The 27,420-nt window shown below is 47.1% G+C and overlaps 2 protein-coding genes across 5 annotated transcripts; both read left to right on the forward strand.

Moving 5' to 3' along the window:
* Window positions 1–4,122: 4,122 nt before the first annotated feature.
* aqp4 (aquaporin 4) lies at window positions 4,123–7,864 on the forward strand. Of its 2 annotated transcripts, none has more exons than XM_040172303.2 (5): window positions 4,123–4,278; window positions 4,815–5,229; window positions 5,313–5,477; window positions 6,041–6,121; window positions 6,955–7,864. In XM_040172303.2, the coding sequence occupies exons 1-5, from the start codon at window positions 4,187–4,189 to the stop codon at window positions 7,174–7,176; spliced, it is 975 nt and encodes a 324-aa protein (XP_040028237.2). In that variant the 5' UTR covers window positions 4,123–4,186; the 3' UTR covers window positions 7,177–7,864. The 2 variants fall into 2 exon arrangements, with proteins under 2 accessions (XP_040028237.2, XP_040028238.2); XM_040172304.2 differs by having other exon boundaries at window positions 4,194–4,431.
* Window positions 7,865–13,809: 5,945 nt separating this feature from the next.
* Window positions 13,810–25,947, forward strand: kctd1 (potassium channel tetramerization domain containing 1). 3 transcript variants are annotated; one of them, XM_078098580.1, is made up of 6 exons: window positions 14,022–14,191; window positions 18,549–19,024; window positions 19,733–19,911; window positions 20,866–21,010; window positions 22,296–22,601; window positions 24,707–25,947. In XM_078098580.1, exons 1-6 carry the CDS (start codon window positions 14,173–14,175, stop codon window positions 24,866–24,868), a joined length of 1,287 nt encoding a protein of 428 aa, XP_077954706.1. In that variant the 5' UTR covers window positions 14,022–14,172; the 3' UTR covers window positions 24,869–25,947. The 3 variants fall into 3 exon arrangements, with proteins under 3 accessions (XP_040027928.1, XP_077954706.1, XP_040027926.2); XM_040171992.2 differs by lacking the exon at window positions 14,022–14,191 and having other exon boundaries at window positions 18,315–18,653; window positions 18,727–19,024; window positions 24,707–25,946; XM_040171994.2 differs by lacking the exon at window positions 18,549–19,024 and having other exon boundaries at window positions 13,810–14,191.
* The last annotated feature ends 1,473 nt before the right edge of the window (window positions 25,948–27,420 follow it).

The raw sequence follows: 27,420 nt of genomic DNA on the forward strand, positions 1-27,420 counted from the left end.
GACCAGGACGCTCCACCAGGGGGGACTCCCTCGCACCGTCAGCAAGGCGAGGGAGGGTGGAGGAGCTGCCAACACCAGCTCACACTACCAGGTCAAATATAGTCAAAGTGTGTTTTTCTACCGTTATAATGTGTGTGATAATCACACTGTGGAGGCTGTTGTCCTGCATTGAGGCACCAGTCCCTCCTTTTTATCTTTATGCAGACTGGTTCAAAACCGTATAAACTATTTTCTTTTTTTAAATACAATTTTTTTTTATGTTATATATTATTCTATATTTCAACCAATGCGATGGGGCCTTTTGCCCAAGTTACCCGAGTATAAAATCCGGGTATTCTCTCTGTATGACTGAATAGGGGTAATGAAGCGTGCATGGAATGTGCCCTCTCCCCACTGCAGAAAACATTGGGATTTTGTCAGGTTGTTTTTGTCCAACAGCACTAGAATCTCAAGGTCTTCTGAGTGCTTGTGAGGGGCAGACGGGTAGAAACACACAGAGAATGGGAGAGTGAAAGAAAAATAAAGTGTGTGTGTGTTTATCAGACCAAAGGATTTACCAGCTCTGGAACTAATTACATTTTAGTTTGGCCGACTCACAGGGAAAACTTTCACTGACGTATGTGAGAAGTGAGTACAACACAGTTAATGTTTGCCATTTGTGTGGTGCGTCATCACGGCCTGCAGGTTTCACTGGAGGCAGCGCGGGGGGATCGGGGCTGTAACAGGGCCTTAGGTGGGGCTGATAACATGCAGCAGAGGTGCCTGCAGCGGGAGGTTGTGTTGGCTGACAGCTTACTCTATTTTAAAAACCTTTTCAGATTATCTACAGCCAATTCATTTGGGGCTTAAATACCATGATAATGGAATATTTCATAATAAATGACTGCAATATCCTAGTTGGACCAATGATCTGCTGCCTCTCCCTGCTGATATACAGTGTATTGATCTATTATTGAGATGTATTCTGCCGTTTGTTAACTACCTTTACTGATGCATATCGGAATAATAGATGTGCCACTAAAGTCGTAATATGAACTTTCCATTTGAAAGACATATCACACTTTATACTCACCTATTGTCATTCTGCTCAATCATTGAGATGGATACTATCGGTGATATTCCGCTTGTAGACAGGGCAGAAAACGTGACTCATGTACATGTTTCATGATTTCTTTCAGCCACGAGTGTAATTCTTGGTAAACAGTAAATCCATCAATGCGCCCCGTGACACATCCCCCTTTCCATCCATCATGTCCGCGCTGCATCCAGACTTCCGTCACTCGGAAGCGATTTTCATCCCTTGAAAATCGTTGCGGCTGCTGGACGCATGCACGGCTCTGCCGTCCTCGAGCGCCGTCGCACATTATCACTTCCTACAGTTTGCAGCTTGTTTTGTTATCTCTGCGTCGGAGGCTAAGCGAGCTTTCGCGGGCGGATTGTTCCCATTTGGTTCATTTACTTCAATAAGAATCAAACCTTTAACATCACTCGTCTTTGAAGACAAGGTCACTGATTTGGCTCCCTGTCAAGCCTATAGATTATGCAACTATGTTGGGATTCTCTCCACTGTGGCGTGCAGAGAACTAACAAAGGAGGTAGCTGGTGTCCAATGAAGCACGGCGGTAATTCTCAAAGACAGCATGTTTGTTACCAGAGAGCAGATCAGCTCATGTGGCCTTTGGTAGATTCCCCGGGTTACAGCCCACATTGATCCTTAAAACCGATGGATTATTTCACCATTTGTATTCGGACAGCAGCAAGCGTGTGTTTTTCCTCCTCTTTTAAAAATTGCATTTCAATGTAAAGCGCAGTTGAACCTGCGCGAGCAGCAGCACGGTAACAAATCACGCGACATCAGGAATTCCGTTATAACAAATGAATTCACTTGCGAACCTGATCTGGAGGAGAAGCTCTCTGATCAAACAGAACTCCCTCTGTATCAACAAACATTAATTGACTCCATCGTGGTTTAAACGCATGCATTGCTCAGGGTTTAAGGCGAGCTTTTTAATTAGCATAAGAGGGACTCGTCTGATGCGTGTGACGCCTGGAGGATCTGTAGAAACAGAATAAAGGAAAAGAACTCCAAATGACACTGAGAGTTGTATAACGATTTATGTAGCTCATTAATATTGATGTTTGTATAGTGTGCATATTTAAATTTCAATGTAAAATGAGCAAGCCCAGTGGCCATATTTACCATTGTCAATAAAACTGTATCGCATGCATAATTGTTCAATTATGCATGTGGTGCATATGAAGGTCTAATTGTATGATGAATAGAAGCCGCTGTCTTATCAATGTTGTTGACTTATTGTTCTGTCCTCCGTAATTGAAAAGTCTAAACTTGGAAGTGATGACATTGATGATTCTCATTTTTGACCCTGAACTATTTGACAAACCTTAAAGCCGGGGGATTAAAGTTTGTTATATTTTAAAAGAACAACTAACCTGCACTCAGAAAGCTGCCTGTGAGAAAGTTGCCAAGTTGGCAACACTGTTCCTCTTCCTTAAGGCCTTTTCTATTTTGGAAATATAGAGCTTTGCTTCTTCCATAAAACGTTGGCCCGCTCTCGACTACGAGTGACGACCATCTATCCTCCTCCTCTTCCACAGAAGCACGTTCCCACATCCATATGGACACCACACAATCTCCTCTATAAATGAAGTGTTACCCTGACGCGCAGGTGTTTGCACCATTCGTTATATTCTCACCTCAACGTGTTGAAATCCTAGTTACCGTCTGAGCACCTTCTCTTCCGTCCCCAGCAGGGAATTAGCAGCACGACGAGTCAGTCATACATTTATTTAAAAATATCTAATGGTGTGAACGTGTGTGAAACATCTTACGCTCACATGGAGGGCAAACAAAGGTCTTATTTTTACGTCATGAGTAATACAGACAAGAGAGACGGTAAAGAGAGAAAGACTGATTAAGAAAAGATGTCCTTGTAAAGCCATTTTTTTTAAACTTGAGAAAAGTGTGTCTACTCCAGGGAATTACTTTTTAATTACTTTTAAGAAGAAGAGCACATTTGTGCGTAATTGTTCAGTTCAGCACATTGTCTCAAAGTCTTAATAACCTTCACTTTCTTTTTGACCTTTCAGTCGCTTGATAGTCAGCATGACTGCATGCGTTTCCCGGAAGGAGCATGAAGGAATTCAAAGACAAATGTTAGCGCATGAAACATATTAACACATGACGCACTTTAATGTGAAGGTCGCTGAACGCAGCGTTAAGTTACAAACCTTGTTCACTGACAAATACATTGAAATATATCATCTCAGTCCCACTGCCACTTCACAAATGAAGGGATCATTTATATATCATCAAAGACATCTTGAAGTTACAGCTGCAAAGAGTGTTGACATGGCAAACTGAAACAAATGTATTTTTATAGGTTTGCATGAGGCCTTTTCCTCCTGCTGCATGTTGCATGCAGAAGATTCTTGCAACGGGGCTCTGACAAAATGTCCCATAACTATAATCATAAAGATATGATATACTAATACAGTGTATGTTTACTTACCACTATCCATAAATGGCTTATGGTAACTGTACTGAGGTTTATCAGAACAAGCAACCGTTCTTGTGATAACGCTCAGCGAGTCCACTCAGTGGTCAGCTTGTACTGTTTGTTTCACCTCTTTGTTTATTCTCATGTGAGTGACAAACTGTCCAAGACTCTGGTAAGCACTATATTAAAGTTCATCAGATACGTACTGCAGTTATCTCTTTGCTGGAATGATGAACACCTCAAAGCATAGCAGGTCATCTGTGCTTCCTATTTTTTTATTATTTTTTTTTATGTATTTATTCATTATTATTAAATGAGTAAGAAGTTTGAAGCTCAAGTAGATAAACGCTTTACTTAGTTCGTTCATTGTATTTTCCAGCACTGACTATTAACAAATGGAATATTACAACTGAATTGTCGCCCCCTTTTTTTTTTGTATGGTCAATAACGTTGTGAATGTGACAAAATGATCATTAAATGTGCAGCTCTGCAGGGGTTTTGTAAATATTGGACTCACCTCAGCTGGTTTTCAAAGCTCTGGTAGGACGTAGATGCCGAGGCGCCGTAGCACTTTGCAGAGCAAGCAAACCTCCCAACTCCTCCCCCTTTGCAGGCGGTTTAATTCGCGTGAGGCGATGCTCTGGCTAGTAACCTAATAAAGCTGCTGGATGCAATCCGGGGGCATAATGTGTGGATCATGTTCGTCTGACAGACGCGTCCTCGGCTCTGCTTCTGCTCTCACGCTGCCTGTTGCTTTCCGGTGAGTACCACCAGGTCACACTGCCATTTCAGCTTTTAGATGTGAGCGGCGGAGCGATGTCTCTGCCGGTTCGAATGACTCAAGAGGACTTATGAATGAAAACACATCACACACGACGGGGCCAAACAAAGGGAGAACACGTTATTGCACTTGGTAAGTTTTAGCTTTCTGTCAAAGCAGAAGAGATGACTGCAGGTATTAATGTTTCCTTGCATCGTTGCCAAAGTTTAGTTTTAATTCTAAACATTTTTCTGGATCTGCAGTAACACATTTGATCTCCATGATGTTAAGAGACAAAGTCCAGTGAGTGACAGCAGTTAAGCGCTCATTTACCTCGGTATGCAATGTTTAAAGAAGGCTCTGTGTGGCATTTAGTGATGGAAAGTCACCTGCTTCAATCCCAAGTGGAGTCGAAAATGTTGTGCCTGGGAGCAGCGATGCTGATAGGGTTCAGTACATTTCCAGCCACCGGGAATATATATATATATATATGTATATAGGCTAATCATTTTGCTCATTATTCTTCTGGCCACAAGGTCCCTTTCCCGGTGTAACTGTCAGAGCATAATGGTGGCATTCAAAGGGGTCTGGACCAAGGACTTCTGGAGGGCTGTGTCTGGAGAATACCTCGCCACCCTCATCTTTGTCCTCCTCGGTCTGGGCTCCACCATCAACTGGGCCGCAGGGGAGGAGAAGCCTCCCCCAGCCGACCTCGTCCTTATCTCCCTGTGCTTTGGGCTGAGCATCGCCACCATGGTGCAGTGCTTCGGCCACATCAGCGGCGGGCACATTAACCCCGCGGTCACTGCAGCCATGGTCGTGACACGGAAGCTCAGCCTGGCAAAGGGAGTCTTCTATGTGCTGGCTCAGTGCCTGGGGGCTGTCACGGGGGCCGCGGTCCTCTACCTCGTCACACCGGCTGCTGTCAGAGGCTCCTTCGGTGTGACCGCGGTAAGAACATGAGTCGGTTTCCCTTCTGTGTAGATAAGTCTTCTTGCTGTTTGAATTTATGAGGACGTTCTTCTGTTTCCAAGGTGAACCCCAACATCTCAGTGGGACACGGCCTCCTTGTGGAGCTCCTCATCACCTTCCAACTGGTCTTCACCATCTTCGCCACCTGTGATCCCAAACGCTCGGACCTAGGAGGCTCGGCCAGCCTCTCAATCGGCTTTGCTGTAGCTATTGGTCACTTATTTGCAGTAAGTGCCGTTCAATGAGGGAGTTTAGAGATAGATATAACTATATAACTATAATACAACAAACTTAGCATCCTTCTGCAACCCTTTCCAGCTGGCAACACCTGCTCCCAATCCAAAAAACACGGATTCAAGGATTCATCTTAACATTTAATGAAATTAAACACACCACATTAAAGGATTGTGGAACAAGACAAGCTCCAAATGCGAGGCTCCCTCAGCGTGTGGATGCATCTTGAGAAAGACCAGGTGCATCGAAGCATCTTCCGTGCGCGATATTACATGCTCCTCGCTGAATCACACCCACGTGTTTATTGGAGGCTGCCATCGCATAGCAACCGATCTCCCGGGGCTCCCTGAACCCTGCAGAGCCAAATGAATGCGCAGGGAATTAGACGTTATCTCTCGCACTGCTCGGCGGATTTCTCCCTGGGTCTGTTAGGCAAATGCATGCACGTAAACACTTGTGTTGGATCTGTTTTTCACTGCGGACATGTTCCGTAAGTCACACATAAAGACATCCGATGGCGTAATGTAACGACTGACTGCTGTTATGTGTCCTCCAGATCCCATACACAGGAGCCAGCATGAACCCTGCTCGGTCCTTTGCGCCTGCTATGCTCACCCTTAACTTTGAGAACCACTGGGTAAGAGAACCTTTAAACGACGGGATGCTCTTGCTTCTAAGAGTTTGCATGGCTAAAACATTAGCTATCTATTGGCTATGCTAATCTAGCAGGCCCTTTCTGCATGACATAAGTAACACTATAAGTATTTAGCCCTCTGGCACTGGTTCAAATGTTATGCCATGTGGTAGCATGTTGAAATGCCCTGAAATCATTTGCAGTAGCTGATGGTGACGTCCTTAAGGCGGCGAGTGGACGCCGTGTTGACCACATTTTTAGCACCATTGCCGGTAAAAAAGAAAACCTGTCACCTTATGACACGATGAAAGCATATTTTCACTTATATTAGTGAATGTACAGAGAAAATAAAGTCAACATCTTGAATTTTTTTGAACTTGTCAAACAAAAAAAAAGTGCCATCAATTTGGAACATTTTCTCCTCCAACATAATGAGATGTCGCTGAAAGTGTAAAAGAGCGTTAGCGCTGAATTCTATCCTGGCAATTATTTCTGCACAGTTATTTGCAGACACTTTTGTGTCAACGTTGTGTGTGTGTGTGTGTGTGTGTGCGTGTGCGTGTTTGTACTGGGTGATATGTTGGTGTATAACACTGTCAGCAACTGTCACGCCTGCTGCTATCGTATTCACTGGCGTTCCCTCTGAACGCCGCAGACGCTGATCTACCTGCCTCTGATTAAGCTGGACCCTTTTTACAGATCGGTAGCTGAACCCCAGCTGGACAGTTTGACAGCCGTGGTGTCGCCGCATGTCTCAGTGGTTCAAAAAAAAAAAAAAAATCTCCCACGAGTCACCAGCAGCCCAATAAAGGTGTTTGTTGCTCTGTTCATGGTAGGTGTACTGGGTGGGACCCGTTCTGGGGGGCATCCTTGCAGCCGGACTGTATGAGTACCTGTACTGCCCCGACCCCGTGATGAAGAAGAGGCTGAAGCAGGTCTTCCAGAAGGCCCCGTCAGGGAAATACAGGGAGGTGGAGGCGGACGACATTTCCAAGGCGATCCACAGCACGGAGGTGGAGAAAAAGGACCCGACGGGAGAAGTGCTGTCTTCGGTATGACTATCGCGTGCACTGGAAATGGAGACGAACCTGTAGAGCGGAATGACCATCAAACAACGGAGTGTCCATCTCCAGCTTGTCCCTCATCCAGAGCAGAACAGGATTTCTGCCCACGAGTTCTCATAGAAAGGCAGAATTACTCTCATCGTCATGAAGCTAACATGATGCCACGGCTCAATCCTGCTCTTACGCTCCTTCGTTAACATTGTTGTAGCCATGTTGGCGCGAGGGCGACTGCACATTGTGTTAGTGTGTAATGTGTGTAGGGGTCAGGAAACTACGTGGGGGCATGGCGCTGACTTGGAGAAAGGAAGAGGAAGAAGCAGGCTTGTTATCTTTGGATTAGTGTCACATGTGGTACGTTTGCTGTGCGTGTAACGACAGGAGAGCATTTCCGTGTAATCATTAAGCACATTAGGCTCCCAAGCAATGTAAGTTCAGCTCCGACGAGCTTTAATCAGGGAAACAGCCGGTTCATGGACAACATTGTGTCCCTGCTTTTTGTTGTTAGTGGATTTATTAACACCAAACAATTACATTTTTTATCTAGTAAAACATGTGATACTGTTTTTGTTTTATACACCTGTCATACATTTTGTATTTGCTGTAAGCTCTTCTATTGGTTAGATGTTTAGCTCTGTCTTTGGACTAACTTGTTATAACAATAAAGGTTTTATTTTAGTCCTTATCGGTGACTTCCTCTTGATGTTTGACACGTGAAATGAGAAAAGGTGGCGAATAGCGGCCGTACCCACGCGGGGGGGGGCTTCTCTCGTCTCACGTGTTTGGGACCCGGGCGCTGGAGACGTGCAGAGGTCCCGACCAGTGATGGATCGACTCGTCTGCCCTCAGACGATGTCTCCCCGTGGCCAGATAAATGTCCGCCGTGTGTGTTCCTGGTGACTTAAGCCTCTGCGAATAGCTTTGTATCATCTCATTCCATCAGCACAGGAAATGATACCACTTTGTGGTTCGCAATAGAGGTGATCTGTTACGTCTGCGCTTTATTTCCTCTTCTAAAAGAACAGGTGCAATTCAATCTCTTTTTTTTCCTCCGCTGTAATGTGGAGGAAATGATCAGCCCCACGGATCAGAGCAAGTTGTGTACGTGGGGCTGGAATGGCCCCATGAATCACATTCTAAGTCAACCCCCCTTTCACCTCTCAACCCCTGCAAATGCAGTGCACGCGTGTGTCGACAGCACCACCCTGTGGCCACGACGGGAGTCGTCTGCTGTGCAGTGGTGCCCCCCCCACCGCCCCCCTGTGGGGGGCGCCCGCGAGCCTCGGACGAGCACGTCGCACCGCAAACGTGGAGTCGCTTTCTTCATTCGATTTCTGAGCCACGTTTCTTGGAAATTGGTCCAGTTCATTAATTGAGAACTAGGAAGGAGGATTAAGTGGTGCACAGTCCTAAATAACAGGAAGGCAGTAATTGAACAGGAGCCTCAGCTCAAACTAAAATACTCTTCATGTGTTATCTTGCTATTCTTCTATTTATACTATTTTGTATTTTCAGCCACGCTGCATCTCGTTACTTCTCTGTCTAAAAAGTTGTCACGCTTTTACTCCTGAGAACTGGCAGTGCGAGATGTAAAAGAATGCTGCTCTTGAAGGCCCGCTGGAGTCTGATGCTGCTTCTCACTGCCCTCCTCCACCTGCAGGTAGGCGGCCTGCATCGCCGAAGGCTCCGGGGCCTCCAGGCCAGCGCCCTTTCTGCCCTTTTCACATCCCCTTAATCATCTTTACAGTCACGTTTCATGCGTTGACTCTGTCCTCTCGAGACACTCAATGAGGAGAGCGCTCGCTCTGCATTCATTGGCCTTTGCTCGTGTGAAGATGAAATAGCAAGAGGCGGGCGAGGGGGAGCGCTCGCCCCTGTCGGATGTGTGATTTTGCTTTTGTTATGAATCGCACACTTTGTGACAGGGAGTAAGAGTACTCACACGTGCGTGAGAGAGCAGGATGTTGTTGGCGTGATGCATTCACCATTTCATTCTGCAAAAGCGCCGGCCCCCCAAAACGTGTTGACCAAAGTTCCCAAAGTTCCCACTGCAGACGCCTGAATTGGAAAAAGGCAAATTAAGAAGTGACGGCGCGTGATGGAGCAGCCCTTTCCCCCGCCGTCCGTCTGCTAACGTCGTGGCTTATCAGCGAGATGCTGAGCGGTGAATGGCCTTCACAGCGGCCGCCTCCCTCATTCATTCATTTACATTCACAGCCGCCGCCATTACCAACAATGGCTACATGACGGGAATATTGTCACAACCGGGGCTTCATTTGCACATCATACGGATGCAGGAAAAAGTATATCTCAAAGTGCATCTCCTGCTTATCTGAGCGAGCGCAGCCAGATTCCTTGCCAGTTGGAAATTCTGATTTTCAATTCCCAGCACACAGCAGAAGGGGCTAAAAGATAAAACACACACCTTAAAGATCATTAGCAATTAATATTTGGGGATTCATGAAGAAAAACAGCGTTAAACACTTGTTTAATAATTCATACTATAAACAAGAAAGTCTCCCACTTCCTTAATAATTTAGACGTAAGCTAATGTTGATTTATTCAGGAAGGTCTCTGCCACCAGCACCGCCTGGAGTGCTCAAATTTGAATTAAAGTAGGACAGTAGCAGGCGAGTCTGTAATAACATTTGTATAATTTTATTATTGCTCTGGGCTCAGTTCATTTCCTCCTCCAGTAGCTGCGTGAAATTGTTTGATTCTGGAAAGTGCCTTGAGTCTGCGGCTGTGGGGTTGGAGGCTGGTACAGGAACAGGAAGGCGTGCGACACTCTCTCTCCCGCTCTGTCTGATGCTGTCAGACACGTAAACACACACACACACACACACACACACACACACACACATGCAGCGACAGGGAGAGAGCGAGAGATAAATAACTTTGTTATTCTAGGTTTCATAATACTGTTACATTTGGCTCACTTAATAACTCAAGCTGTCTTGAGAATATGATTGATATTCTCACTCACCTTGTCACTTATGATGAATCATTCACTGCATTTATGTCAGATAGCGAAGAAGCGGAATCACTCATTCATTAGATTATCAAATCACATAAATATGAGAGTTTGTGTTTATGGCTTTTTACCAGCAGGGAGATTGCCATTTATTGTTAATATTAGTCAAGGAAAGTCACTTCTGCTCCTCCTGTGCATAGAGTTTGTCACCAAGCCGAGTGGGTGAAATTCCACCTTCCTCTTTCATTTTCCTACAGAGAAATATTGTGTTCGGCCCACGAAGAAGCATTCAACTTCATCATCGTTTTCCAGGTCCGCAAGAGCTCATCTTGATTCCTAGTTTGTGGCGTTCCTGAGCCGAGCTTTTATTTTGTTTACCATGATAGGACTATCGTTTTCCCCGAATGCTAATTTGCAAAAACTCTGATTACTCCAACACAAACAATCACGCTTCGGAGGCGAACGTAACGCACACCTGAGACTCTGGTGGCTTCGACGCGGGAACGGCGGGCGGAGCCGTTCTGATTGGTTTCCTCGGGGCTCCGCTTCCCCACCCGCACGCATTCCCTCACTCCTCTCGCCCCCACCCACCTTCAATTCCTTTATGCAGAGAAGCCCAAACTGCAGTTTGATGAAACACATTTGTTTGACTTAACTCTTCCCTCGCCATCACGGCCTGAATCTGGAAAGGCCTGTCGGTGTAATGTGGCCCAACAGCAATTGGGTTAATGAGAGGATATATGTACAAGTGCGGGACTTGACCGGAGGAGCTGTTTTCCATTTGGGTTTGGTCTGCTCGTGTTATTAGGGAAACCTTTATTATTGTTGCCCTCTAGTGAGAACCATATAATAGGATTACATTTTATTAGAGCCTTCCAGCATTTCCCAAGCAGCCCCCTCCTCTTGTCTCTCTTCCCCTCTTAGGTAGTGTCACTGACTTCTCTGCCCACCGTTGGAGGGGTGGCTGGACCAACGATGGGGGATCCTGATCCGTTACCGTAACTTGACTTGAAAAATGCTAAATATGAAATAAAAGTGAAGAATTGAAGGAGCAGAATAGACTGTGACTCTGCGTGTGTGTGTGTGTGTGTGTCACGCTAGCTTTGTACTGTGTAATAACTCCTTTGCAACAGTGAGTCAGAGACGCGTACGTGCACAGCTCCTCAGAGTTCCTCGGGTACAAAGACACATCCAGAGTGTGTCACCCGAACCCAGCAAAGGCGCTCCGTCACGTCGTTGCCGCTGCGCCGCGTGTCGGGCCTGCCGAGGCCGCGTACTCGGCGCCGTCTCGGGCCACATTGTGGCAACGCAGGCGCTCTCCGGAGCTAAACGCCAGTGTGCCAAAGACAATATTTGATGAGGCGTTGTGGCAGTGCAGCGCTGCAGGGCAGGCGCCAGGCTCTGGCGCCCTACTCCCTTTCACAACCGGAGGCCATAAGACGGGTGTGGCGAGCCGAGCGGCAGGTATGAACATGGTCTGAGGCCATGCCAACATCCCTCCAAGTCTCCTCCAAACTTGCCCTCTGGATTTCTTAACGGTTGTAATATTACATGGATACGACTTATAGAGCACATCACTGTTTTAAATGTAATCATTCTAAATGTGGAATAGTTTAATTACAGCAAGTAGCGATAAATGAGGAAAGAGTTATGTGTTTCTGATTGGTGAGACTCTTTGTTCCCCTTTGTTATCAGGAACTAAGCAACTATCAATACGTAAAGGTTGCTTGATACCCGGTTGCATCAGCTGACAGGAAGCAAACAGGGAGCCAGGCTGTTGCCTAGCAACGCATTCCATTGAAAATCAGCTCAAACTTTGTCCGACGGAGGGTGATTCTGCTCAGACAGGCAGCATGACAAAAAAATCACACTAAAAAGTGCCTTAATATGTATAGTAAAAAAATAAAATTCAGGCACAAACCTGCAAATTATCTTAATATGACATATGATATGAATATGATAAAGGGATAAAGCTGAAAGACTGTGTGAGACAGTCGTTGACCTGGGAGAGGGTGTCTTATCGTATGTGGACTTTTCCTTTATGAGAGGAAAAATGTGTCCCGCTAAATTGTCGAGGCGGTTGTGGCGGAGAAGAAATGGATATCCCTATGATGTCATCCGGGCAAGGCCCTTTCTGTTTGGAGCAAACTCACATCTGGAAGCAATCTGGATAATTTGTCCGGCAGAATAGAGGCAGCCTGCTAACACTTGCCTGCTGTTCCTGCTGCAGCAGCGAGGTCTCGATCCCAGACAAAGACCTCGAACAGCAGCATTAGACCGAAGGCTTTGTTTGCTTGTTTTTATGTTTTATATCAAACACCACGTGGATCTAAGGATCTCCACCGGTTAGCAACGTTTGATGCATATATTTGAATACTGAAGTGAGAGGATGCCATTGTGAATGGGCTCGGTTTGTGTGCAAAACGGATAACGCATGGGACGTTAATGCCCTGGGGCAATTCTTTCCCCGTTTACTAGTTTGTCAGACTAATGGCATAAAAATGTGTGCGTGCGTGTGTGTGTGTGTGCGTGTGTGGGACGATAGTTGGGGCTTGGTATATCGTGCGCCTGCCAGTAACCCCTGGGGCAAATAACTTCATTGAAAAGCTTTAATCCTGTGTTTGTCTTCCGTGGGACTTGCTGGTCAAAAAGTGTAATGGGCCTTGGATTGGACAGCATAGGGACGCCCCCCCCCCCAACCAAATGCTTCTGTTGATCATGGAAGATGCTGTGAGAGGGGAAAACTCTTTTGATGAGCAGGACTGGAAACACTTTGTTTGCCTCCATCAGACGTGGCGTTCTCGTTCCGCTGAGCATCACAAACCTGTTGGTAAACACAGGTTTCCTCTGCACTGTTGTGCTGCTTCTCGTTTCTTTTCTTAAATGGGGTTCTGTTACAAATAACATGGCGGGATGGATCAGCTCTCAGCTCTGCTGTTGGAGGCAAAGAGAAGAGGCAAGTCGACGTCGTGAACAGCAGGGGGCGGAACGTCAGCTCCCGACAAACAACCGTCAGCCGCGGCGCAAACCCGCGCTCCGCACGCATGATGGAATCATCCTGCGTGTTCACATGAAGGAACGCCACAAAGGCAATGACTTTAAACGTGTACTCCCTTTTGTTGCTGACTGCGCCGCCCTCCCCCCATCTCTCTCCTTCCCAAGTAAATGTAAAAGCCTCAGAAGTTGCTCAATCTTCCCGAAATCATGCATGGTTGAACATTTGAAATGAGCTCGCGCATCACCCCGGGGCGCTGATTTAGACCTGATTGGGGCGAGGCGGGCTGCGAGTGCTTATTTATACGGCCGCGGCGCGATGGGGGTTGTGCAAAAGGGAGCAAAGAGGCTGCAAAGCTCGCAGATTCACCGCATTCCCTGAAATGAATAAGTTGATCATCAACAAGTTGTCACGGATGGTGTGAGAAGAAGAAGCACACCAGATAGATTAGATGTTAAGAGAGGTGAAGTGTGTGTGGAAGGGGGGGGGCGCAGGAAAAAAGAATCAAAGGAGTCCACCAACAATCTATATAATTATCATCATCTGCTGCTTTTCCTCCCTGGCAAAGAAACGCTCCATCCATTTGTAGCAATCGCCCGCGGCAACGTTACATCAAAACTAATCATAACGATTAAAATCAGCTTCTCTGCGAGGGGGGGGGGGGCAATGGGCAAGTTGGAGGCAGGAGCGGCGAGGGTGTTGTAAATGCGGGGGGAAAAAAAGAATTCTTTATTTGATTTTATTATAAAAACATAAACTCAACAAAGACTAAGGAACTGCTGCTGTGATGTCTTCCTCTGCTGGAAGTTTTTTTGTTATTCTGCAGATTGGTTTAGACCGGGGCAGAGACATGAGCTAATTGTATCCTGATCTTTGCCTTGAGGGGTTTCGGAGCCCTGGAGCAAGTATTCTCAGTATTTTGTTCTGTCTACCTTAGCCAAGCTATTGCATTTCTCACTGGTGTAGGAAGAGAAGCAGCTCGTGGGCCAAATCGGAGGGGAAAAGGTGCATAAAAAGATACTTTATGCTGCTCTATGTATCAGGTAAGCGGAGATTTATTCGGTTTGCTGTTATTTCCGCGGCTGGGTGGACTGGGACGTTGAGGCGCAGCAGCTTTTACGCATGTGCCAAGCGATTCGAGCAGTACAAAAAAAAGAGAGGTTTAACCTGTTCCTGGATATTGTCCCCGTACAAATGTGTGCGCGGGGCTGCGATAAACGAGGATTCGGTTGATGCGGTTTGAGACGAAACCGGCGGGTAGGACGGTGATCGCGTCGGGCAAACGCTCTACCGGTCCGTCGTGTGAATTCGCTCCTGGCGCGTTTCACCTCCGGGAGCCACGTTGCCCCCCGCGCGCGTTTTGCTGTCGCTCTGCAACTTGCTCATAACTTACTCAAACCCGCGTTTGTCGTTTTTCCGTGGAATGATTTTTTTTAATCTTATTTAAAAAGCCGGTTTGGTCGTGAGACGGTTTCATTTCCTGGCTGTCCCACATCATCTGATGAAAGACGCCATTGTGGAGTAATTTTGCCGCGGGCGTTTTGTTTTTTCGTATTCCGTGAAACAGGACGTGCCTTTCACACACGTCGACGCACAGCGTGCGAATCGAGCTCCAACAGTTTAGATACTAACATTTATGTAAACGGAGACGGAATGTTGTCCCCTCTGCTCTCGTGTCTCGTTGACCGCGCCGTGCGTAATCGACTCCAGGGTCCGACTGCGAATTGACAAATGTAGCTTACGAAGTAATAATCGGAACCCGTTTCGCGTATCGAAGCATTTGTTATCTAAATCTATTGAGGTGCTCGCAGTTAATGCTTTGAATGTATTGCTTACACCCTGAACAACAGAAACAGGTTGCACTTGGTGTCTTTGCATGTGTGACTGTGCTGCAGGGAGGAGGAGGCTCTTCGGGGCATTAAAACAAAAGCCTCTAACTTTAGGTCACCTGCAATGAATGACGACACTTGGTTTCACCAGTTTCAGAGGACGCACGAATAATAAAAAAATAACTGTAAAAAAAAGAGATTGAGATGTTGTTTGTCGGGACTGGTCACTTGGTGGCGCTGTAATGACAAAACCCCCTTTTTGCATGCTTACGTAGAGCGTCATTCCCAGGGCAGCTCCACATATTCACAAAGCAATCCGTTAGTCCACATCTCAGTTACAAAGTCAGTGGCGCTCGAGTCGCTGACTTGGGACCCGGTCGGAGAGAAACATTGTTGTTATATTTCATTTTATGGCCGTGCCCCTCCTTTGCCCCGGGACAGCTATGCCTGTGAACACACACTACTGTCTCCAACCGCCCGCGGCCACCGAGCATAGATCACACATCCGCATCTGTGATGTCATGCTGATGCCCTACTACAGTAAAGCCACAGAGAGCCGTGTTGAAGTGGCCTCGCCTATAACGAAACTCGGGGGAGATGATGCGCTTCGGGAGTTGAGAACAGAGTGCTTTTGAGTTTCTGAGACGTTGTCGGTTCTGCAGAACTGAGACTGGAAGGCCCCTGATCCAGAGGCGTCGCAGACAATCACTCCCCACAGTTCACTTTCTAGAGCTATAAAGTGGTTTATCCAGAAAATCACACTCCTCTCAGCTCAGGAGCAGGTCACTGGGGTCACTCTCCTCTGCTAACTTTTCCTTTCGGCTGGGCAGAAGGTGACCTCTGCACCCTTCCACTGGACACCAAAGCAGCTGCCCAACACATTCTGCATTTTGTCACCACGGCTGCTGTTGCTGTGATTTTAAGTAAAACTCGTAGCTTGCAGTTGTGATGCAAACTGCAGAAATGTTTACCTATCAAAATAATGCACTCATGTGATCGTTGACTCCTGCACACGAGGCCTTGCTCTGCATGGCCTAACGAACATTTATTAAATCCAAAGAGATACTGAGCAGACAACTAGCCCACAAGAAATCCCCCAGCGCATTCAGCTACGACACTACCTGTGTTTCTTTGTGTGTTACCTGCACAGCCAGCAGTGACTGAATTGAACCCACAGTCTGCAGTTTGTCTGCGTGTGGACATTTGGAACCAATGGCCACGGGCAACAAAGCAGAAACAACCCATCCAGATTATGTAAATACCAGTCTGCCCGCCTCCAACGGAATGTTAATGCTCCGATCTCAAATGCTAATTGTGTCTTGTGCGATACGTCAAAACACTCAAGAGCTGCATTGTGGTTGCTGCTGATGTTGATCCCGACATGGTGCTTTGATTATTGCAACAGCAAGTGACTTGTGCAAACAGCCATGATGTCTGTTCCCTGAGATGTAAAGAAGATGTTAACATGATGATTTTACATACCAGGCATGAAAGCCTGAGATGGAAAAGAACAGTATCAGTATCTGCAGTAGCCTGAAAACTCCCCGTGTTGATGCACTGTGGCGGTTTTCGATTTGTTTGACGGAAGGAAAGAAGCAAACTCCAGCAAACTGGAGCTCAGAGGTCTGGAAACTTTGGGGCCGCGCCGATACAAACACCTCCTCACGCCGCGCCCTCTGCAGCGCCGCGGCAGATTCAAAAAACGGCGACAGGTAGGCGACGTGCCGGCGCGGCACAGGTGGGGTCTTGAAGCTGGCGTCTGACACCAGGCGGTGACCTTTGAACTGTTGAGTGCGTCTGGCAGTCCTTTTGAGAGAAAGGGTCGCTGTGCTGCTGACCGCTCTGAGTGATTACGAGATACAAGAGCTCATTCCCACAAATCAACCCCCCCCCCCCACCACCACCACCCGGCTCGCTCGCCCATCCAACCAACCAACCACCCGTCCTTTCACTCGCTCTTCTCTCTCCCCAGCAATTTTCCATAATGCCGCACAGATTTTACACTCAATCCACCTTTGCGATGACAAGGCTTTGAGGAAATCCAATTCCAACCAAGCTGTTTTCAGAACTTACTCTCCACAGGCACACACACACACACACACACACCATCTCCACAAATTAGTCAGGGAACAAATTACCTGCATTCTGAGTGTGATCCCACGCACTTTGCCGGCTGCCTTACACAGGTCCCCTTTTGAAGAGCAGCCATGTGATTCCTCTCTCTTTTGCCCCGCAGGCGCCTTTGCCTTCTGCGAGGGATTCTGGAGTTGAATTTTAAAACTATGTATGGCTGCTGCCTGCGCTTATCAGCGCGCGCACAAGCGGCATGCAAATCAGACCGGGATCACACGCCGCATTGGAGGCCTGCACTCAAAGGCAAGCTTAATTGCTAATTGGGTATCTAGGTGTGAAAGTCCCGCTGCCAATGAGAAGCAGGGATGTGGATGTTTTAAGGCCAGTGGTTGAAGTAATTAATTTCAATGTGAATGTTATTAAAATTTGTGGATTCCCTGTATTTTCTGTGAGGGGCGACGGAGGGGCGGGGGCACCGCCCGGGGAGGTGTGCTGTGGCATTACTTTTAACAGCAATTGGACATGTGGCGGCCTGTTTTTTTTTTTATACGCCGTGATGTCATTAGCAGTGATGTTTTGACAACACCGATGAGGTCAGCGGAGGCGTTCGTTCCACTGTCAGCAGACAGTACCGCCGCTGTGGAACTTATCCCGACGTTAGAGAGGTGCACCGGATCAGGTACCGGATCAGGTACCGGGGGCTACGGGCCAATCTTGGGTCGAACAGCGTTTGCTTGATAATAACAATTCAGTACAATTAAATAAGTATTAATGCGTCACACTTTCTTTCACAAAGCCAAGTGAGCTAAGTTAAGTCCAACTTGATGTTGACTTTCAGTGCGGCATTTAGCTTGTTGATTGAACACATGCACGAGCTCATGAATCGGAAAGGTGCAGGATGCATTGGGTGCATCAGTTCATCCGTGAGGGCCCGACTGCTGTCCCTGGTAGTTGATGTCTCCATTCGCACACAGGGGCCACTTAAGTTCAAATTCACCTCCTTCAAAAATGATGGAGCGAGTGCTTCTGTGTACAGACAACTGGAAGCGGTCTCGCTGTTTGTGGCCTCGTGTGATCGTAGGAAGATTCTGACCAGGCAGGTGCTTGTGAGGGATGTGTGTGTGTGTGGGTGGAGGGTGTCACAGGGGGCACTGGAGTGGGTTGGGGTGTGTTTGTTGTTGTTGTTGTCGTTCTTTTCACTGAACTTTGGGCTTTGTGGTGTTGGAGGAGGCTTTAAAACTGCTGCTGAGCAGGAGGACGGCGAAATAAACACATGCTGCAAAAGGGCAAAGGCCAGCTGTGACTCTTAAAACAGACCATCCCCTCTTTATTGTGTGCACGTGCGCGCGTGTGTGTGTGCGTGTGCGCGCGCGCGTTGGGAAGGATTTTGTTTTATTCTGAAAATGCGACATCCATACCTGCCGCTGAAACAGCGACAGCCCAGAAGAGCCGCGGGCGCTCCGATGCTAATGTTGTCGGGGGCTTTGACTTCTCCCAGCCATTGCGAAGAAGCAGCTCCGCGTGACAGCCACGGCGCAGCTCTCCCCCCCCCGGTGCTCCCCGGCGCTCCTCGGTGCTCCCCGGCGCTCCCCGGTGCTCCCCGGCGCTCCTCGGTGCTCCCCGGCGCTCCCCGCCGCTTGCGCCTCCTCCGCCGGTTCGGCCGGCGCGTTGCAAAGAGCCGACCGCGTCCCATCCGTCGCCGTCGCCGACAACGAACGCCCGCCCGCGCGCGCCGCGATGGACGAGACGGACGTCATGGACTTAACGCATCAGAAGGCGAGGAAGCGACCGCGTCCCGTCGGTTCCGCGGACGAGTCCGCGCACGCTCCCCTCAAACGGCTGCCGATCCGGGCGTCGGAGTGCAGGGAGCCCCCGCTGATGTACGCGATGAGAGGAGAGCCGGTCCCCGCAGCGTCCCTCAAGCAAAACGACCACTCGGTGACCTCCTCCCCGAACACAGTGATGCCGGCGCAGGTAAACGCGTAAAAGTCCGATTTGGTGCGGGAGGGAGATAAAACAGAGAAGTGGAATTTACGCGTTTTGCTGGAGGATGCGAGGCGACAGACGCTGGCTTTATTGGCTGCGCGGTGCTAATAGATTCTCTTCCTGCGGTGCTTGTGTGCGGAGTGCGCACTATTGTCACGTTATTAGAACAGCACGCACGCACAGACGCGCGTTCCCTGCTTTGGTTTTTCAGACTGTTTGCGATCTGCTCTGAAAATGATCCTCAGAGACTGAGGTGTCCCAGACTGCCACCTTCACTCAGGGTCTGAAACTTTAGCAGAAGTAGTTCTCGTCTCAGAGCTTCACAGACATTTGTCTCCTAATGGTGTTTGTAGGTTAACAGTCTCCCCGAATCCTATTATAGTGTTCAAATCAAGTCGTTATTGCTCATTTCTACGAAATTAATGCTCCAAATTAATTTGGTTTTGGAGATAATGGCCCACAGGAACGGGTGCTCGTGGATTTTTGGCAACATCCAGGTCAAGGTCAGGCTGATCTAACTTGCAGAGATGAAAATCTTCCCTCACACTCCAGCCAGAGGAGTGTAGAAATATATATTTTTTTAATGTTTTTTTTTTTCCCCCCCCTCAGAAATGATAATTCCCTCAATATTAACAACCACGTCCCGTGTGTTTAGAATAGAGCGCTCGTTAAAACGTTCTTTGTGGTGTTTTACAGGATCATCGCTCCAGCATGTCCAGGCCCATGATCACTCGATCACCGGTGTCTCCCCTGAGCAACCAGGGCATCCCGACCGCCGCACAGCTCACCAAGTCCAACGCCCCCGTGCACATCGATGTGGGGGGGCACATGTACACCAGCAGTCTGGCCACCTTGACAAAATTCCCGGAATCCCGGTGAGTCTGCGCTGCTGTGCATCCGTGTTTCAAGCGTGGAATATGTTTTTTTTTTTGGGGGGTGGGGGGGGGTTTGCGGAGAGATAGCGGAGAGATTCAGCAGCGTCTTCCTTCCGAGCCAGATTTCCCAGCGTCAGAATGTCATCCCGTTTAATGTTTAATGTCATCCTGTGACATTAAACAGTCAAATGTCACCTCTCGTCAAATCACAGAGATGTCTCATGGGTGCACTTGGCGGAGAAACTGAGTATAAACGAAATGTTTTCTCCTCCTATCCGGCAAATCTGCAGCGGCAGTTGCTTCTGGATTCAGCAGCTCGTATCACAGAATTTCCTCGTCTTAGACGAAGCCCACAGTTATTTTGGGCGGTAAACAATTTGGAGGAGTGCAGAATGCAGACAAAAGCGGCTGGGTTATTCTGACAGATGTCACGGCGGCAGTAAAGGGCCAAAGGGCATGGGGGCCATCTGGAGGCTGGGAGGCCGCACTGTCGCTGGGGGCCCCGGGCCCGAGGGTGACTGGCACTCTGCCTCAGGCAATCAGCTCCCGGCTGGGCCTGACCTTTTCAGACCACCTCTGTTTTTCATCTTTTCTTTCTTTCCTTCCTTCCTTCCGTCTGTCTTTCATTATTTTTCCTCCCTCCCTCCTTCCTTCCTTCCTTCACTCTTTCTTCCGCGGTTGATGCGTCTCTGGAGCTCGGTAACGTGTTCATGTCCGTGCGAAGGTGTGAAAAACATTTCAGAGCTTGCGAAAATGAGTCACATCATTTTATATTCCTCTCTCGCTGGACTCCCGCTAGACAAACAACATAAACCCAAGGGCACTTTGTCCATAATGTCTTGTTTTATTTTACTACTAATGCAAACATCAAGGCATTTGAAATTGACAATGTTGATGTGTTGTCCCCCGCTCCCTCCCTCTCTGCCTCCCCCCTCCTCCCTTCTCCGTGGGTAGAATCGGTCGTCTCTTTGATGGCACAGAGCCTATAGTCCTGGACAGCCTGAAGCAGCACTACTTCATTGACAGGGATGGACACATGTTCCGCTACATCCTCAACTTCCTCAGGACGTCCAAGCTCCTCATCCCAGAAGACTTCAAAGTGAGTGGGAGTCCATCCTGGAAACCAGTCAGCAGTCCCGCACAATGACTGCTGAGGCCGTGGAAAGCCTTTGGTCGGAGGGGGGGGCGCGTGCTGGAGAGCGAGCTCAACCCTAACGCATTTACTTTCCCAGTTTCGGTCCCTTCCAGGTCTTAGCGACTAAAGACTGTTAGGAGGGAAAAGATCGGGGCAAATAAATATGGTAGATTTCATCAGCGCTCTGTGTTCTTAAGCCGAGTGTCCATCGGGGGTGACACTGTACGTGGCACATTAGCATTACTTCTCCCCCACCCCCACTTTTTATTACTCTTATGTGTCATTTAGTCAGTAATTACTTAACTTGCCCTGCGAGGAAACAAATAACCGCATTATCTGATGGACTGTCCACGGTGTGACTCAATCACCGCCAAGCGTGTCGGCTAAAATAAGCAAAGACAAAAGACCGGCTCCAGTTCAACCTGAGGTTACGTTCACATTGAGCAGATTTGGAGAGGGTGGCATGAGGAAAACTCGAGCGTGGTGATATTTAGACCCTGCAGTCCTGCGGGTAAAGGATCTGCTCCTTTACCACATGCGACCCTGTGTTACATGTCGCACTGAGTCTCCTCTACTCTAGATCCTTTGTAATTTCTGCTGAATGGTGTCTTCGCCTGGGTTTATTGCTCCTTCATGTAGAACAGCAGTTTTTAAAAATACTTTTAGAGAGAGAATCACAACCGTAAAACTGATCTCTGCCTTTTAATAAAGGAGAAGTATCTTTGTACAATATACGTACAATTGGCTTCTGCAATTACAGAACGTCATGAATATATATATATATATATATATATATATATATATATATATATATATATATATATATATATATATATATATATAAACAGAAACAACTATGGGCAATTTTGACCATCTATAAATGAAAAAAAAATCAAACTAGAGTGCATTTTCCCCCCCACACACATTATATTAAGGATACTCACACAACCCAAAGTATGCAAAAAAAAGCTATCACAGCCCTCCCACTGTTGACTGTTATGACCCAGCATGAGTCACATACTGTTCTCAGTTTTTTTGTGGAACATATTTATTCACTGTGCTTTATATATTCTCCACAAACCCTCTCAGCGTTTATACAATACAAGATATGCATTCAACTCAAATTCAAATGACCTTTAAATGTAAACCGTTTCATTATTATTTGGACTTTTATGAGCCCTGAAACCGCTGACAAAACACACCCACACAACGTCCACGGTGTCCTATAACGGGCTTCGTCTCCTAACAGGACTACAGCCTGCTGTACGAGGAGGCGCGGTACTTCCAGCTGCAGCCCATGCTGGCTGAGCTGGAGAGCTGGCGCCAGGACCAGGAGCTGAGCCGGGTGTCGCGCCCCTGCGAGTGCTTGGTGGTGCGCGTGGCGCCCGACCTGGGCGAGAGGATCACGCTCAGCGGGGACAAGGCCCTGATCGAAGACGTGTTCCCGGAGATCGGCGACGTCATGTGCAACTCCGTCAATGCCGGCTGGAACCACGACTCCACGCACGTCATCCGCTTCCCGCTCAACGGGTACTGCCACCTCAACTCTGTGCAGGTGAGGAGGGCCGAGGGCTTCCGGGGGCGTCGCGCCATTTAGTCTGAGCTTTCCTCAACAAGGAAAAAACACTAAAAGTATGCTTTTCTACATTTTTCCACTTGCGTGCCCCAGGCATTGACTGAGGTGATGATCTGTTCACCCGATTTATTTTTTTCTTCATCCGCAGTGAGGCTGTAGACTTTTTGAATTTCACTGATTGCAAAATCGTATCTTTTATTAATCTAATCGAGTCACAAGAACAGCCTTGCGGAAAAAAAGGGAGTTCTTTGATGAGTTCATCAAAGGATCAATTTAGAAAGTCATCATTACGCAAGTTTACCACTATCTTCACTTTTCTGTGATCCGACCGGAATAATGATTTTGGTCTCCGGAGCCGGTGGACGCTCAGCTTTAATATCACGCATCTCTCTGCAGAGCTCATAACTGGGTCCATCGTGTGTGTGATTGGATGCAAAACAAATGAGCTTTATCTACGAGTCATTATCAATTGTTGGCTTTGGAGCCCAACGCCACAGAAGTAAACAGTAAACAACGGGTTGGAAGTGGATTTCAACCGGTCAAGTAAACAGCCGACCTCTTGAATCACGCTGGAGAGTCGCGTGAATCCTCAAACAGAACGAGGACGTGGGCGTTTCAGGATGCAGTGAAACACTCCGGCAGACATTTCTAGTAAGATTTCTTAACAAAAGTATTACATCTTGCAAATCCACAAGATGCAATCCCTTGAGGATTTGCAGGCTAGTAGTTCTACACCAAAGTAATAATAATAATAATAATAATACGTATTAATAGGTTTGAGAAGTAATCTTGCCATATGAGGTTATTGTGCAAATCCAAAACACCTTTTACTGTTTATTCATCACGACTTATACGCTGTTGGAGAAGTTGTGGTTTCTAGAGGAGCAAAAGTACACCATGAAGTATTTTCTCATCCAAAGATATCATGATATATTCTCTATTGAAGGATTTAATGTGATCATTTCAGAGGTATAATGAGTTCAGGGTGAAACCATCCATGTCAAGCTAAAACAATACTCTAATAAGAAGACGTCTACACAAAGTGCTCAATTCATCTTCTATAGTCACAATGTATTTGGCAATATTCTATTCCCCTGGTTATATATTGATATTACACTAATTCATTGATGGTAAACTGCTCAGATAGGCATCAATAAACGATGGCTTATTGGAAAAGGATTCACAATGATGTTGGACTGTGTCTCCATTTGAGGGAGTCAAATCTCCCTCGGAAGACGCACACACACACACACACACACGCGCACAAACAAACCCGTCTGTGAAGTGTGTGAGTGGTGGAGAGCGAGCGAGCGAGTGAGCATGCTCCCTGGCAGGTTGTCCCCAGGCGGGGCCCATAATCCTGTTTGGTTATTAAAGCACGCCGCCGGTGGATGCTGTATCTGCGGCTAATGGAGGCAGGGCGGGGGTTCGTAGAGAAGGAAGGGAGGGGGCAGAGAGAGCTGCCAGCAGCAGGGGGACCTTTGTAGTTTTGACGGAGGCTTGGGCCTGGGGGGGTCTGGGCGGGGGGGGGGGGGGGGGGGTCTGGGGGAGAAATGGGGAGAGGCGTTTTTTTTTTTTTCTTCTTTTGCTCGGCGGCCCACATTGAGCCAAGTGGCAGAGAGAAAGCCTCACAGCTCCCTGAGGCCTCTTCATTGGAATGTGATCCTACAGCCCCCTCCCTCCCCCGTCCTCCCCCCCCCCGGGTCACGTCTGTAGATGTCTGCAAGGCTGCATGATCAGGAACGGCTACAACGCGCACGTTGCGGCAGAAAACAATGCAACTGAGTCACGGGGCGAAACGAGGGGCCTTTGCTCTCGCTGAAAGTCTCGGTGAAGTCTCATCCGAGCCCCCCGTCACCCCAACGCAGTGAGCGAAAAAGGGTTCTCAGATCATTCTGTGCAGGAAACAGAAGGTTAGAGGTGACGTTGGCGTCTGAGCCTCTTCCCGCGGAGGACTTTTATGGGCCTTCTCGAACAGGTCGGCAGTGACAGATTGCTCGTAAAACAAAAAAAAAGCCGCCGACGATGCTTAGACGTTGTCCACTGACATGTCCCTTCCCCCTGCGCCGTTCCGCCCCCTCCAGGTTCTAGAGCGCCTCCAGCAACGCGGCTTCGAGATCGCCGGCTCCTGCGGCGGAGGCGTGGACTCGTCCCAATTCAGCGAGTACGTCCTGAGGAGGGAACTGAGGAGGACGAGTCAGCGAGGCTCCAATTCAAACAGGATAAAGCAGGAGCAGCTGGACTAGAAGCCTCCCAAGCAGCAGGAGGCGCTGGACTTTTTTCTGTGGCGGCCTAGCGCTCGATGCTGCAGAGCTCCGTGGACTCGGTTTGGGTTTTTCTTTTTGTTTCCTTGTCGATGTTTTTGTTTAACTTGAGAACCATCTAGAGAATTTAAAATGAGGTGCAACAGGAGATTTTTTTTTTTGCCATAAGAAGATACAAGACGTTTGTTAAGTTTGAGATTGCAGGGACATTTGTGAATGTCGAGCCCCCATAAACCAAGTAAAAAAGGATTTATATACGCTGGATCCCCAAAAAAAGTTTGTTTTAAAACTTGGAGCCTACATTAGGTTGAATATGATTTCCACTATACCCATATAAATTTAAAAAAGGCTTTTATTGCTTATGTAGTATCTTCCATAGCTTGTCACCAGTGTCTTGATGTTGCTGTCACTGGCAAAGTGTCTGCAAATCAAGTCTGTTTTAATCCCTCGCTGTATAAAGGTCACTAAGTTGTTGCTTACAGTACAGAATGTCTCGGTTGTCATAAACGGTTAGTTTCAACAACGTCTTTTTTCACAATTAACATGATGTTGAATATTGTGATACCAATGAAGTGGGTTTTTTTTTTTACTTTAATGGAAGTTATTTTATTAGATTATAACATTAAATAGTTGAAATTAGTATCATTAAAATGATACCCGGGAAGCCCGGACCATTCTGTACGAATAAAGATTTCTTTTCAGTAGATTATAACTTCACACCATTTGCCTCATTGGGGAGTATGAACCACTCGTCCCCGTGTACTAGCTTTGGAATTATTGAATCAGAATATTCATAACAGAGTCATAACCTGTACATTTGATCATTGTATATGTGTTTGTGTTTTTTACATTGAATCTTTTTAAAGCAAATTTGCCTCAGACGTGACTGAACAGATTATTGTACCACCCAATCCAAGATCCCTTTTACTTGTTGCGCATATTGATATGAAGTTGGATATAAAGTATTTCGGACATGACTGACCCACCTACGCTCCCTAGATTTGAGTAAAGAGGATTGTAGCAAAAAAAGAACAAAGTGAAATAAATCTCAACTAAAGTTGTCCTGGTGTCTGTTCCCTGTTTGTTACGTACGAATTCCTTCAGTCCCGATATCCTGCATCTATGCTAACCGAAGGGTCCTAATGGCATCCCGAACGTGTTCATGGTCAAACAGGAAGCCGAATCTTTGCTTTTAGCTCTCTAAAGCAAAGTCTTACCGCGGCAATGTTTCACCCCGGAGGATTTCTGCTGGTGCATCAGTGCCCGCATGGGGCATTCTTTACTTAGTTGTATTGAATGAAGCCGACTTCTCCACGCAAGTCCTGTCAGTTGTGCTTCCACATATCCCCGCAGGGCCAAAATCCAAAGTGAAATCCCACATGGAGCCCTGTCGTCTTCATGCCTTGTGGCAGAATCTTCACTTTCTTTGGCTATCTGCGGTTTATGCTACATGTCTCCCTTTCAGGCCTCTTTGCCCCAGATTCGCTTTTGACTGACTGTTATTCACAGAGGCCAGAGGTGCAACTGTGAGTGGTACGCAGCGATGCTTTGCTCTCAATCATGAAATCAAAGTATTCACATCAAACGTTTCGACACTCAGCGATAACTATTTTAGCGTGCAGTTCAAATAAGTTCAGTTCGGCATTTTGAGTGTTTGAGGCGATGAATCACCGATGGATTTACACCAAAATACAACAATTCCAACATTCAACCTAATTTCATACAAGTTTTCAGTATTGATCATTTCAATTGAGCAAAATACTGCTTGATAAAAATTTTATAAAGTCATTTTTATTAACCTTTCATGAATATTACATTTTCATGAATATTTTGTAATTAAAGTGAATGACCAACTGGATATCACTCTCATTTCATATTTCACAATAAATATAAAACTACAGCCGCCAGCTGCATAGCTTAGCTTAGCTTAGCTTAGCGTAGCACACAAAAAACCCACACTGTTTTGTTTTATTTAGAAGGCTTTCTGCAGGTTACTGTTCAGAGAGGAAAGTTATATCAATCCTCTCATCTCATTAACTGTCATTAAAACTAGAGTACACAACGATGCAGGCTTTTCAGAATGAAATCGATCGACGTGTATAAGGGTTATAAGTTTGTAAAGCCACATGAACCCAAATGGATGAGCTTCATGAATAAATGGTTCTTGTTCTCCTAAAATAAAACACGGCGTGAGAGAAAGAGAGAGAAACCGGACGAGTGTTTAGTTTATAATCCAGCTGTACTTTTGTGCACCCTATGTGATTTTTAAGTGTGTTACCTGTGGGGCAGCCGAAGCATAATGAGACCCTGTTTAGCCTTTATCTCTTCTGACTTCCTGGATTCAGACTAACTTAAAAAGGAATTAGAGATATCCTCCTCTCCGGACACAGCCTGTTGGTGAAGAGATGAATGGTATTAAGAGGCCGACTTCCAGTCCTTTAGAAGGACAGGAGGGGGGGAGAATAAAGTCATTTGAGATCCTCCTCTCTTCTGTGGTGTGCCTGTGATCATGTCTCTCTCGCTCGCTCTCTCCC

The sequence above is a fragment of the Gasterosteus aculeatus genome, chromosome 3, assembly GCF_964276395.1.
Source record: "Gasterosteus aculeatus chromosome 3, fGasAcu3.hap1.1, whole genome shotgun sequence".
In the NCBI taxonomy this organism is placed as follows: domain Eukaryota; kingdom Metazoa; phylum Chordata; class Actinopteri; order Perciformes; family Gasterosteidae; genus Gasterosteus; species Gasterosteus aculeatus.

Excerpts from the sequence above, each read along its gene's own strand:
- kctd1 (XM_040171992.2), top strand. The coding sequence starts at position 18,454 with ATGCGACATCCATACCTGCCGCTGAAACAGCGACAGCCCAGAAGAGCC. Across the intron at positions 18,654-18,726 it reads GCGCTCCCCGGTGCTCCCCG|AGCCGACCGCGTCCCATCCG; the intron begins GCGCTCCTCGGT and ends CGCGTTGCAAAG. Across the intron at positions 19,912-20,865 it reads ACAAAATTCCCGGAATCCCG|AATCGGTCGTCTCTTTGATG; the intron begins GTGAGTCTGCGC and ends CTCCGTGGGTAG.
- aqp4 (XM_040172303.2), top strand. The coding sequence starts at position 4,187 with ATGCAATCCGGGGGCATAATGTGTGGATCATGTTCGTCTGACAGACGC. Across the intron at positions 4,279-4,814 it reads ACGCTGCCTGTTGCTTTCCG|GTCCCTTTCCCGGTGTAACT; the intron begins GTGAGTACCACC and ends TCTGGCCACAAG. Across the intron at positions 5,230-5,312 it reads GCTCCTTCGGTGTGACCGCG|GTGAACCCCAACATCTCAGT; the intron begins GTAAGAACATGA and ends TCTGTTTCCAAG.